This window comes from Strix uralensis, chromosome 15 (assembly GCF_047716275.1).
Source record: "Strix uralensis isolate ZFMK-TIS-50842 chromosome 15, bStrUra1, whole genome shotgun sequence".
Classification (NCBI taxonomy): Eukaryota; Metazoa; Chordata; class Aves; order Strigiformes; family Strigidae; genus Strix; species Strix uralensis.
The window spans coordinates 18,338,649-18,352,184 of NC_133986.1; the positions used below are offsets into that span (position 1 = coordinate 18,338,649).

Sequence of the window (13,536 nt, forward strand, 5' to 3'; positions counted from 1 at the left end):
GTCTCACCCACAACTCGGTTCAGTCACTGCATACTTTCCAAGGTGATACTAATCAAACAGATTAACATGTTTGCCTTTAATTTTACATTTTAGAAACAGCTGTTGAGCCACCTCAATGCCAGCAGTGCCTATTGCCAGCATTAGTGTCATTAGTAATCATTGCAGCTGTAATAGCACCATTATCTCCTGCTAAAAGGGTCACTGATGGCTCAGGACAGAGCTTCAGGGAAGCAAAAACAGGTCGGATGAAATGAGATGGAAACTGCAAACTGTTGCTTCTATCTTAACTTGCATAAAGGCCTGTGGATGCTACGTAGAGGGAAATTAATGTGCACAAGCAGCAAAAAATTTGGCTAGAGTGTCATCGAGGAGGTTGGGCTTGTGCTAGCTCTTGTGTCACTTAGGCTAATGTAAAGCATATAAATACGGGAAAGAGAGAATGGAGATATTACTACCACCCAAACAGTCTCCAACTCTCAGAGCAAACTTCTCTCCATCTCTTGCTGCCACTTCTTTGGGTAAGTCTGATTCATGCCCTTCTAGCTTCTACCTGTTTTGCAGAGCTGTTTTCTTAAGTTGATGTAGTGGTGGTGACAGGTGCTGGCTTGCTAGTCCAGGAAAATGAGGTCTCCTCAGGTCTTTGAGCACATTGTGCTGTTTTGGGGCCATCATCATAAATAACAGCCCCTTCTGACTTGGCAGCGAGGGGTTTTCCTCTGAAGGTGTCTGCTGATCTTGGCTCTCCTGGGCACATATGCTACAGGGCTCAGTGAGATAGCTCTTCCAGTCTAGTTTGGCTTTTTTGGGGGAAGACAGCAGGGAGGCCAGGACCAATGTGCACTTGTGGATGGGGAGAGTTCTGGTTATAATCGTTAGTCATTTTCTGTGATTTGCAAAGCCTGATGCAGAAAGCTTTCCTTCCCTCTCAAGCTAGGGCATCTTCAGAAGGTCCATCTGCTACTTTGGTCTCATTTTCATGCCAAAGGTGCTGGAGGACATAAGATAATTGATGACAACTTATTTCTTCCTCTTAGACTTCCCTGTGTCTCCTCTGCCTCTTAACCCTAGGCCTCACCCTGCCCACCATGGCTCTCTGGATTCGATCGCTGCCTCTCCTGGCCCTTCTTGCTCTTTCCAGCCCCGGGATCAGCCACGCAGCTGCCAACCAGCACCTCTGCGGCTCCCACTTGGTGGAGGCTCTCTACTTGGTGTGTGGAGAGAGGGGTTTCTTCTACTCCCCCAAAGCCCGCCGGGACATTGAGCAGCCTCTAGGTAAGTTAGGCTGACCGTGAATGCAGTTGTATGCTATGCGATGCAAAATGTAACAACTGCCTATCTTTGACAGTGACACAAGGAATGTCCTTGATGGGGAATGCCAGGAATACCTTTAACATACCAAGAGCGTCACATTGCCAATGAAAAGCTCTTCAGGTTAAAAAGGCAGATGGGAGGGCAGACAGGGAAAGAGGATTTATGAGGCAAAAGGAATTGTGCCTGAAAGCTCAAACTTGTCTATTTGTCTATTTCTTTGTGTGGCCATTACACCAGCCTGGGAGTGTTCATACAAAACAAAGGTGGAGGGAACCCAGGAAACCACCTTCTGCCGTAAGACAGGCTCAGTTGTCCCCATCCTATTCCTGACCCATGCTTGTCTAGTATGTTCATAAAAATCTCCAGTGAGAAAACTTCTTCTGCCTTCTGAAACTGCCTGTTCGCATGCTTAACTGACCTTCTTGCATGTTTCTTCTCAATATCTAACCTGAACATCCCTTGCTGTAAATTATTTCTTGTCTTCTCCATAGTGGACATGGGGAAGAGTCTACTCCTTTCTTATTTATGGCTGCTTTTCAAAATATTGGAAGACTGTTCCCATGTCTAGTTTTAACCTGCTCTCAGCTAAATCCCCTCTGCACTCACCCCCTACCTTCTTAGGTCTCTGTCCATGCAAATTGTTCTGCATTTGGTCCACATCCTTACTGACTCCTGATGCCTGGAGAAGTGCACAAGACCCCTGCTGACGCCTTCCCGGTGCCAAATAAAGCGAGCAAACTGGAAGAACGATATTATATGTTTTTCACACCATGTTCCTGTCTACACAGGTGGTTTGCCTTTTTCAAAGCAGCACTGCAGTGTTTATTGGTAGTGATCACTGTCTGCCTTGGATGCCTTGGCCCTCCCTCAGGTGGATCAGCAGTCCCAGAAGGACCGCTACCACGGTTAAACCCTTGCCTTGGATGTGCAACGCAGTCTTCCTGCCTACCTTCAGCATCTTTCCCATTTCTTACTGAACAGCATCCCATCTTTTCAGTGTTTCTATAGTTTCAAAGGTAATTTTTAGTACTAATCTTGCCCTTCAAGAGGCTTGCAGCCCCCACAGCTTTATATCATCTCTTTTTTCATGGTGGTGAAATGCTGGTGGAGCTGCTTTTGTTCCCCTTCTTAGGACTCCTGGACCACTGACAAGTGCGAGAGCCAGGAGACAGGAGGATATGACCACCCTGCCTGCACACCCTGTGGTGCTGGGTCACTGCCCCTGGTCCAGCACTTTGTGTCTGCATGGCAGTGCAGGTGGGATGAGGCAGTCCAGAGATCTGCCCTTCAGTGTGGTCTTTGTATCTAGATGGGGCCAGGACTTGTAATGCTCCAGGTGTAATGATGTCTCTCCTGGAGATGGGTACATGTAGCTCCTCTCAGCTTTGGCTCTTCTGTGAACCTAACAAGCACACTCCCTTTTCTGTCTTCCAAACAACTAATGGAGACTGTGAATAGATGAAGAATAGACCCCTGTCAAATCCCAGCCATTTCAACCCTCTCATTTCAAGATGGACCATTACTTAACCTCCCCTGACTATGAGACACCTCTCCCACCATTTTTCTTCCCATCACACACTGGTTTCATTTGTATCCAACTCCTTCTCCTGCATATGTAACCATCCTGTGAAATAGTCTGAGAGGTCTTTGGAAGGTGAAGCAAGGTAATGTCACAGCAGAGGGTTTGCCATGGTTTGTTTTGAATAGCCAGCTGGGCGGTTAGTTGCTTCCTTCTCTGATTATTTATTTCTGAAGACCACCATGAATGGGTTGGAAGTTTCATTAGCCAAATTCTCTAAATACTGTACAGAGGATTTCATCAGGGCCAACCAGTTTGAAAGTATCTGAGGACTTTCTACCTCTTTTTCCAGGACTTTTGTCTGAGACACCATCTCTTTGTCACACAAGCTGGTTCTGTTTACAGTCTGCTCACAGCTGGCTTGAAGGATGAAGACAAGTAAATCACAGAACATTGACTAGCTATTTCCTCTTCTACTTAATGTTGGACTAAATCTTTCCTAGATTTTCCTCCTAGCACACTAGCATAATGATTTCTTGTTACTCTTGTGCCTCGTTCATTGCATCATGCTTTGGGGGCTTGGGGATTTTGCATCTTGTGCTGTACTTTCATATTGCCCTAGAAACCACATCTCATTCTCGCTTTCCAGGCATTTTCTTTTTGTTGTTAGCAGCTCTTTACTTCCTACAGGAAAAATCTCTTTTATTTGCCATTTTCTGTATTTTCATTGGGCAACTAAAACCTGAACAGTTTTGTCCATAAGTTTTCAAGTTCCCACCAGCAAACGAGACATTCTGTTGAGTTTTGTCTGTGTCCAAATACCCCAATTCATCATTTCTTCTCAAAACTCATCCCCAGCTGTGAACATGGACACACATGAACGCTTTTGCCATCGGCTTGAGGCTACATTCAGGCAGCCAACAGGAGCAGGCTGTTCAGGACCAGCTGGGAAATGCATCCAGCCCCAGGACTGGACTGTCCTTGCAATCCTGTGGACATCCCAGTTGTTTGCCCAGGCTCCCAGAAGAGTGGGTAACTGCCCAAGGGGAGCTGCAGTCCCAAGCAATTCATCTCTCTGGAGCAGACCAGCCCATTTTATCACCTTACTAGCCACTCACCCCAGGAAGGGTGCAGTGTTTCTCTTCTTCTCCACACACCTTCCTCAGTAAAGCCCCTGTATCCGTTTGTCCCTCACACTGCTGACATCCACTCAGCTTGGCTCCTTCTGAGCACCATATGATTATTTTGGGAGAGGAAACACAGAGCCTGAAGGTGCTACAAGCAGCACCAAACCAGGGAAACCTTTGCAACTTCCTCCCTATTTTCCAGCCAACTCTGGCTTAAAAATCTGGTGTCTGCAAAAGGGGTGTCTGCAGGGCTCAACAGCCAGGGCTGATGCTGTGTGATGTCCCACAATTTATCTTTTTCTTCCCTGGCAGTGAGCGGCCCCTTGCATGGCGAGGTAGGAGAGCTGCCTTTCCATCAGGAGGAGTTTGAGAAAGTGAAGCGAGGGATTGTTGAGCAATGCTGCCACAACACGTGCTCACTCTACCAATTGGAAAACTACTGCAACTAGCAGCGATGCCAGCGGCAGGGAGCTTGTGGGCCACGGGTAGAAACACGCACTTATGCTACTGCACCTTCAAAACAATTGAATAAATATTGTGGATCTATTTGAAGGACTGTGCTGGTTTGTGCGTCCGTGTCTTGGGGAAGAGGCACTGATGTTTACTTTAGGGTGTTGTCATCCGTGCTCGGGTAAGGCAGTCTTAAAAGGTCCTGGGGCCACCCATCACTTCATACTACTCTTCTGCCATCCAAATGAACTTCCTGGGAGGAAGAGAGGAGGATTATGCAGTGCGGGAGTGGGTACGCAGAGCATCCAGTACCCTCAGTGCCCAGGGCACAAGGAGGAGAGGGCAGAGAGGTTTGAACAAGATTTCTCATTCTAGGGAAACTTTACTGGGGAATATCTGTGGCAATGTCACGCTGATCAACTTCCTGCAGTTCACAGCCCAAATATAGCCAGGCAGCTGGGAGACCGAACTTCCTCAGCTGTGTAATGGAAACAGTTCAGATTAAGCAAAGAATTAAGTCACCTTTTAATTGTACCCAGAAAAATCGTGGATGACTGCCATGGCCAATTTAGAGAGTGTGTCCAGCTCCCCCTTCTTCACGTGGGAGGCCCAGGCAGAGTCCCTGCTGTGTGACATGCTTGTCGTTCACAAGTATTTGACAAGTCACATGCAGAAAGCAGACTTCATCCAGAGGAGTTTTGAGTGTATTGTCCAAGAGCTGAGCATTTCAAGGCAGCATCCCTGCTCCTGTTGCAGCAAACCTCTTTCAAGTATCTGGCCCCAAATTTGCCACTTTCTGGGAGGAAAAGCTGCCATGGCAGTGCCAACTGGCTGGGGTAGCAGAGAGCATGGGGAAGGGTCACGTCCCCTCTGCTGAGGGACACCCGTGCCAGTGAAGTGGAAGCCATGCAGGAGATACCCGTGGGATGAGTGCAGCCTAGCAGACGTGGCAGCAGTGGCTGGGGCTGCATTGTGCTGGTGGCAGATTTTGAAAGCTGGTCTGAGAGGAGGCTGTGGTTTTAACAGCCTCTTGTCCCAGACCTGATCTGACTGCCTCCATCAGAGCCGCACAGATGGAACCTGCCATCTCCTCCCTGCCAGGATGCATTGCTCCCACTCCTATCATGAGCACAAAACTGGCAAAACCACTGCAAACTGAAGGGCTGGAAAAGCAGCCGGAGGAGCTGCTGAGAAGAAGACACAGCCATAAAATAAAAAATCAGAAAGCATAAGTGATTCCCTGCAGTAACCCTCCATACGGGCTCCCTTAATGCATCCAAGAGCCCGTGACAGGGCCCCCTACTGCAGTTGCCACACCTGTGCTGCTCTGCTGGTGCTATTCCCCCCCGATCACCCTTCCATCCCTCTCCATTGCCCCTTCTTCTGGGCCCTGTTGAATATTGCCAGCTTGTAACTGTGACAGGCAGACTTGGGCCAAAACCTTGTGGTTATGAAAGCATGGCAAGATATTTGCTGCTAAAGAATAGCAATTTCATCCTTCAGCCTGGCTCAGTTCTAGTTCTTGTGGCCATTAAATCTTTTTTTCATCTTCCCTGTCAGTCCGTCCCTGAGAGCCCTCCACTTTAGAACTCAGGAGGATGCTTAACTCATGACTTTTTCCAGGGTTTAGCTCCTTTGTATCACCACTAGCCTCAGGCTGAACAGGGAGAAAGTGGTCTGATCCACTCAAAGGTGAGGGTGAAGCTTCACATAATTTTTAGCTGGTACAGTCCAAAGAGCCAAGAGCTATTACTCATGGTAAGGCCACCATCCTATTCAGGCACACAACAGAGTTCCAGCAATCCCATATACCCATCCACTCCAAGGAGATACCACCCTGATCCCAAAGGCAGAGTGTTGGGTCCACTTGCAGTCTGGAGGGAAAGCACATCCAAGAGAAATGCTCCCCTCCACAGCTGAAAACCCAAGACTTGTTGGAGTCGCCTAGTCTTGTCCTGCATCACCTCGGACTGAGATCCTGCACTCAGCATCAGAGGTCCATGGAAAGCAAGTGAGCAGAGGAGCTTCTGAGACAAGACAGAGACTTTCTAGTACAAATCTGAGACTCCCATCTGTACCTACCTGACAAAATTGTATAGGTCTCCTGATGGGAAAAGTTGGAAGTATGAATACTGGAAGAGAAAGAGGTGGTGTAGGAGGAGCCTAGAGTGCCTGACTGCCAGACTGGTACAAGCACTTCTCCAAGTGCTGCATGGTGATGATGGAAACAGCAGGAAGAAGAGGGATATAGCCAAGTCTGTGGAGATACCTCTGGCTTTTCTAGGAATGGGGCACATGGGTCATGCCAAGGACAGGAGCAGACCAGAACGGTCTAGAGCCCTTATTTGTAATAATATCAGAGATACTTCTTGCATTACAGAGATAACCTACACGTGTTCAGCACCAAAGGGACCAGCAGGCACTTGCAGCAAGGTTGAGCTCCCCGCAACAGAGCACGGGGTTCCTGTCTCCATGCCAGAGCTGATTATCTGCTGGCACTTCTGTCCAGGCAGCAATGCTCAGGCAGGGACAGCTCTTCAGAGATGCCCAGCTTGTTTCCTGCGTCCTTGCCATTGTTTGGTTTGCTTGTTTGTTTGTTTGCTTTTTCTGAATGCTCTCAATTAGGACTGGTTGGGAAATTGCAAATGCCACATTTTTTGCTGGAAAATGTTGATTCATCAAAATCGGCGCTTCCCGCAGGACAGGACTGGTTTTAACAAAGCAGGATTCAAAGGGATGAAGGGACGCGGGAGGTTCAGGTACCCGCTCTGCAGGCATCAGAGCAGGGATTTCACCCCCTGTGCCTGATTGCCCAAGACCACATGCTAACCGCCAGGCTCTGGGCTACCCCGGGGTGGACTCATCTCCTGCTGCTGAAAAATTCCAGGAGGTTTCAGCAAACACAGTGGGAATTGTTTTGAAATCTTAAGATGGGGCAGGACCATCCCCTCCTACCAAGCTCAAGATGCAGTCCAATATTTTCTCGGTAGTTTTGGAGGCTAGGTGAGATGGGGGTCTGGACACACTGGAGGCCCAGCTGGAGATTACCCAGGGCTGGAGGAAAAGAGAGAAGGATGAGGAGCAGAAAGAGGCCATGATGGATATTCCCCACCATTCCCCTGCCTTTGTGCCTTCTAGGAAAAGGAATCAGCAGGCCCCTTCGTGAAGGGAAGAGGAGGGAGTGTTGACCATCTAGGGTCAGGGATGGAGGGATGGCCCCACATCTGCTTTGGGGACCCCATCAATCTGAGCTCTCTGCAGAGTACATGTGTAGCTGCCATTGCTCCCTTCCTCCCCAAAGCAAGAGCTGTCCTGGAGGTGTACAACATACGGAGAGCTACACCGCTCTCCGGGAGGTGCAGGAGAAAATACTGCATCAATTTAAATGCTGCAGAAAACCTTAAAAAAAAAGAAAAAAAGTCCTTATGAGTACACTTTGCTTTCCAGAACTGAAAATAACATGAAGGGCCAGCTCTTCACTTTTTAAAAGCTGCATCAAGGTGAAGACCAAAGAAGAACAAAGGTACCTTTTCCCCTTTTTTCTGGGACTCCAGGGAAGGAAGCCTGAAGGCAACCCTACGCACTTTCCACACAGGAGCACACGGCTCCTTGGCTTGTAAACGTGATGCTGCCAGCTTGCTGACCCTGCGCTGTGACAGGGCAGGCAGCTTTAGCCCCCTACCCCACCCAAACCTGAGGATGTGCAACAGCCCAGGGTGTCCTTAACTATGGTCCAGGATGGAATTTCTTTATAAAGGCCCCCTCAAATCCCTGTGCCTTTGCCCAGGCTATTCCCTGCTCTCAGATGTGCTTGGGAGATGCCAGATCTTAGGAATTCCTGCAGAAGTGACTCAGGGACAGGGAATGCTGCATCCATTGACCTCCCTCTCCGCTCCTCCTCCTGCAGGGCTTTGCATTGTGATCCTTGGGAAGCATATGCATCCAGCCCCCTTTATTCTGACTCAGCAGTTGCTTTGAAGTGATTTTTGCGGTAGCGGTGGGGCATCATGCCCGGCTAAAATATCTTGGCTCTGCTAGTCTTGCAGCAAACTTCCAGAGGTCTCATGCTCGTGGTGGAGGGCAATTTGAAGAGAATGCAAATAAAGGCTTGGGTTCATTCATGCTGCTTGAATAGAAAATTGAAAGCTGAGCCACGGAGGGGATTGCAAGACAAATTCTTCCGGCTAACGAGTTGTTAACATTGCCTAGAAAAGAAAGGACCAACATTGTCCCTGTTTACCCTGTGTCTGAACCCTTACTTAAAAGGGGTCTGCTCCAGTTTTCGGGAAAGGGGAGCGATGTGCACAGAAATAGGAATGGAGGGGAGTTGCTTGCGGGGCACCAACCAGCACCTGGGGGCTGGGTGACAGACCATGTCCTCCGGGCTGCTGGATGGGCTGTGCTGCTCCAGCTTATCTGGAGAGGAAGGGAAGGTTGCCACTTTCCCGGAGCTAATCTGACTGTATTATTTCCTTTTCCGGGAAGCCACAGATAGAAGAACGCGTCTATTACCCTGGGAACTCACAGATTCACTTTATATAAGAAATAGCCAGGCTATATGCTGGGATTTTTTTTTTTAACCATCCTAACAGCTTTGTAGGAAATGTTAAACCTGCTTACAGCCTCTCTCCTTATCTACAGTGTGATTCCTTAATAACTGACTTGCAGCGATGACTTGAGTTGGAAAACATGCACTGAGCAGATTCAGTGTTAACACCCCAAATGCCCTCTGATTTAGACCGACCTCACCAAAGACACCTATTTTGAACAAAAAATAGCCCTCGTTCCTTCTCCTTTCACCCTGGGCAGGAAGAAAGCTTTAGGTCAGGCTATAAATTGATCTGGAAAGTCATTGCCAGCACATTGTCTCTGGGTGAATTATTCCTGCGTGCCATGGGGAGGAAGGAGGCCGTTTTTTTCCGAGCCCAATGCCAGGCTGGCTCTCGCATCCTCCCAGTCCTGTAGGGCAGAGCAGGCAGAAGCAGATCCGGGACAATAACGGGAAGTGAAGCAAAAGCCCGTAGGAGTGCACAAGGAAATGATCTGAGCCTCACTCCTTTCCCTCCATCCCCAGACAGCTTCAGGAGCAGCAGTGGGAGGTTGACGAACCATTTGGGCTCCTCTGACCTTCTTTCTGTTGCTGAAAGAGCCGGCCAAAATATGGTGCTTTTTTTCTGCCTGGTAAATGCCAGGATTTCCAGGATGCGCATGGTTGCTCACACTGAAATTTCCCACAAAACGTTTTCAGATTTTGGAAGAAAATTAATAACAGAAATAAATTCAGCTTTTGATTTCCAGGTTGTTGTCATTTGGGCTTTGTAATGCTAGATTTTGGGGGTGGGTGTGTTTTACAGAACTGCCAACTTCTGAGATGTAACTTTTTGACAGAAAATAATGCAGCTTACTCTTTTCTAATCAGAAAACAGAAAAGGAAATATAAATGACACCACCCACCCTACATTGATGATAAACCATTCTGTGGAAGTTTCAATGGAAAAAAATTCTACCCTTTTTTCCACTTATCAGAAACCTCCTTCACTTCAGAGTCTGGGACCCAGCAGGGTCCTGGCTCTGCAGATGTGCCTGCTGGCAGATCTCACACACCCAAGGTTCCAGCTTTTCCTACCTGGTATGGGAACATTTGCGGGGATTTCTAAAACTTATCCCAAATAAATACTGTCTTGTCCCCTGAGCTTCTGCTGATTTCAGTGGCAAGAGAGAAATCATGGTGAAACAGCTCAAGACCCGTAAAAGCACACCCAGGGCGCAAACTGCCGCGTGCTCCTCTCCCGCTTCTGAAATTGCTTTCTCAGTCACTTTTTAAATGTCTGCAACCTAAGACTGGCCACATTTTTCCAAATGCTGACACCTTGTCCTGAAACAATGAATTTCAACCCCAAATGAGGGAAAACTCTGACCCCACAGAGTTCTGATGAAATGTAGACAGGTTATTTTTCAGTCCTTGTCCCAGTGCAGGTGTTACAAGGCAGGTGTCCATAGTACCTCACTGTGTACCCACATGTGTTTTGGCTGACTGAAGCATTGGGGGTGAGGAAGCAGCAGTGAGGAGGGGATGAGGTTGCCTTCTGGCTTATGCAGCCATGTTGGGGTTGGGGAGGGGGCATCTGGTTTATGCCAAGGAGGTGGGAGGACCGCCAAAGGCTGCAGCCCCTCTTGGAAAGTGCTCCTCCAGCAGCTCCTTTGCTCCTGCAAGATCACTGACCTCACTCTGGGGACAGTGAGCGGCACCGAGCACTGATGTCATGCCCATTTTTCCTTTATGGTTTTGACTACAGAGCCCTGATGTCATTCTCGAGACGCTTGTCCTTAATCTTCACCCCGCAGAGCTGTGCACCCCATTTAAGAACATAGGACTGGGAGCAACTTTCAAGCCATTCGCCTTGGCCCTTGTTAACCTCACATCACTGTGCCTTCTTCATCTCCAAAAAGGCTTTTTACATCCTGATTTCTTCCTTTAGCCTGTGTGCAGTTTTAGTTTCTGGAACCTTTCCTGAAGAATTCATCCTCTCCTGTTGGGCTTCACAGTCCTCACAACCTGGACAAGATCCTAAGGTTTCACATATCTGTTCAGAGCAAAGCAATTATCCGTGGCTCTGTCACCCAAATAGGGCACCACAAAAATGCTGGGAATCTGTTAAAGCCAGATTCCTGCGACGGCTTTCCCTTCTCCTGCAGTCCCAACTGCTGCCAGGGGATGGAGCGCAGGGCAGCCCACAGCTGGATCCGGCACCCCTGCCTGCAGCTGCCTGGCAGCACCGTCTAGGGCAGGGCAAGGTGGCATGGGCACCGGGGACCCCCCCAGAATAGAGGGGAAACATTAATAAACACAGACCGTGCCAAGTGTTGGAGAAAAACTCGCTGGAGATGTGATGCTGGCGTAAGACTTTGCACCAAGGCCATGGGACCAAGCAAACTGCCCGTCGACCCACGGGTGGCTCCAGACAGTTATGCCAGCCCTCGCTGGTGTGGCCAGTGACCTGGGGTGATGGTGAGTTGGGTGGCTGCTGCTCTTGCTCTGGTCTCTGTTTAAAGGTGGTATTTCTCCAAGAAGGATTTTGGTTGCCTTTCTGAACCTCTGGGCTCTTGAAGCCAGGACCTCCAGCCCGGATCTCACACCCCAGGGCACCCTCACTGCCGGTTCACTTGCCACCCTGCCATGGACCTGTCTGCCGTATTCTCTGGGGAAACCTTACCTGTCCAATATTTTCTCTGATGCAGCATGTACCTATGGAGCGCTTTGGGATGGATGGGCATGTGTTTTTGAGCCTGAAATCCCCTTTTGAGCAGACCTAGGTTTAAGTCCTGCGATAACATCCTGCCCCAAAGAGCTTGTGCTGTGCAACTAACCCCTGAGCTCTTCTGGCTTGCCCTGGCAATGAAGGACTGTCAGAGCATAGATATATATCTTGAATACAGACATTAATGTTTCAAACTAAGCTGGGATGTCTCCCCACCCAGCATTACCACAGGGCTGGTGCTCAAATCCTCACTCTCGCCCTGCTCACAAGGCATTTCACGGCATCTCCGTCCTCCTCCTCAGCCTTGACACAGCTTTGATGAGCTATCGTGCCGATGGGGATAGCCATTACCCCGGCCGCATCTCCTCCTAGCGGGGCCGAGGCCCTGATGAGTGGTTATGAAATGATGTTGTAGCCAGCAGAGGGAGTGCCCAGGGCTCCAGCCGAGCGCCGGGATGGCTTGGGAAGCACCAGGAAAATTTATTAAACCCTGGCTGGAGTGATAGGTGCTGAAACAAAGGTTTTCCCTGGCACAGCCACCAGCCTGGTGATGCTCAGCTGTGAGAGGATGGGTGAATGGATCTGCCATGACTCCCCTTGAAGACCTCAGGTACTGGGTGAGCCAGAGATGAGGATCCCCAGTGAGGGACACACTTGAGCCTCTTAGATTTGGGTCATTCTGCAATGCCTGCTCCAAGCTGTCAAGTGAAATTCCCCCATTAATTTAGCTCTGGTTTTGCGTTCTTACCAACTGAAGTCATTGCTGCAACTCAATTATTAAGGAATCACTCCTACAGCATTTTATATCCAAACCAATTTATCCCTCCATCCCAAATCAGCTCAGTCCTTGTGCCTCATGTCAGTGCTGGAGCCAGGAGGGACGCGGTGGGCTGGGAGCTGTGGGAAGCTCGGGCTCAGCTCTGCCCATCAGCAGAGCATTTCAGCCAGAGCTTCGTTTGAATTTAGGCCAAACAGAGCAACACACAGCTAATTTGTGTTACTTTAGTGAAGTAAAGACTTAACATCTGTCAGTATCTGTAACAGCCTCTTACCTTAGGAAAAGGGTCTAAATTATTCTCCATGAAATGCCTCAGTGGTGGTGGCACTGCTCCACTCACATACGATAATAGAAATATAATTAGTTACCCAAATGCACACCAGCAAAGACTTGTGCCCAGTCCCCTCCTAACTGTGTGGATCCCCCAGGTTTTTAAAGGAAGGTTCTTCAAGCATCAATGGGCAATTTTGCAACTTGTCTGTAAGCAGATCAGTAACTAGAGAGAGTAATGTAACTAAGTCAGGTGTCTCTGGGATTGAGTTAGGACAAGCCCACCAGGGGATCCTGATGTGGATGAGATAAATATGTCATTAAATCACTTGCAGAGTGAGATTATGTAGGGAAAGCAGAGCACTGAGTGTTAGGAAGATGTGTATGGTGAGCACCACCACCGGCTGATTAACACCCCTTGCGAAGCCTATTGCAAGCCTGATAAAAGACAATGGGCCACATTTTCACAGCTAAATACATCAGGGATGAAAGGGAGCTGGGGGAAGAAGCAGAAAAGAGCAGCAGGAGTGACATGACCTGACCTGCCTCAAACCTGTCTTTCTACTGGAGAGCAAGGAAGCTCTCTCTACTTAACCAAAAAAAGTTTGAAAGAGACTTGGTAGGTGTGAGAAGAGTCCTCGTGGTGCACAGTGGCCAAAAGCCTTACGAGATTTAATGTCTGGAAGGCGAAGCTAAGCCCGTCTGGACTGGAGTGGTGTTTGGTGGGAAAGAGATAGCTACTCATTGGGACAGTTCAGCTGGCGACACAAAAGATTTGCATCACTTGAATCGATGGAGGATGAAGCTTGTTCAGTGGGACCT

The 13,536-nt window shown here is 48.8% G+C and overlaps 1 protein-coding gene across 2 annotated transcripts; it reads left to right on the top strand.

Moving 5' to 3' along the window:
* The first annotated feature begins 439 nt into the window (after positions 1–439).
* Positions 440–4,406, top strand: INS (insulin). 2 transcript variants are annotated; one of them, XM_074885062.1, is made up of 3 exons: positions 440–518; positions 1,069–1,272; positions 4,270–4,406. In XM_074885062.1, the coding sequence occupies exons 1-3, from the start codon at positions 440–442 to the stop codon at positions 4,404–4,406; spliced, it is 420 nt and encodes a 139-aa protein (XP_074741163.1). The 2 variants fall into 2 exon arrangements, with proteins under 2 accessions (XP_074741163.1, XP_074741164.1); XM_074885063.1 differs by having other exon boundaries at positions 484–512; positions 1,064–1,272.
* Positions 4,407–13,536: the final 9,130 nt, after the last annotated feature.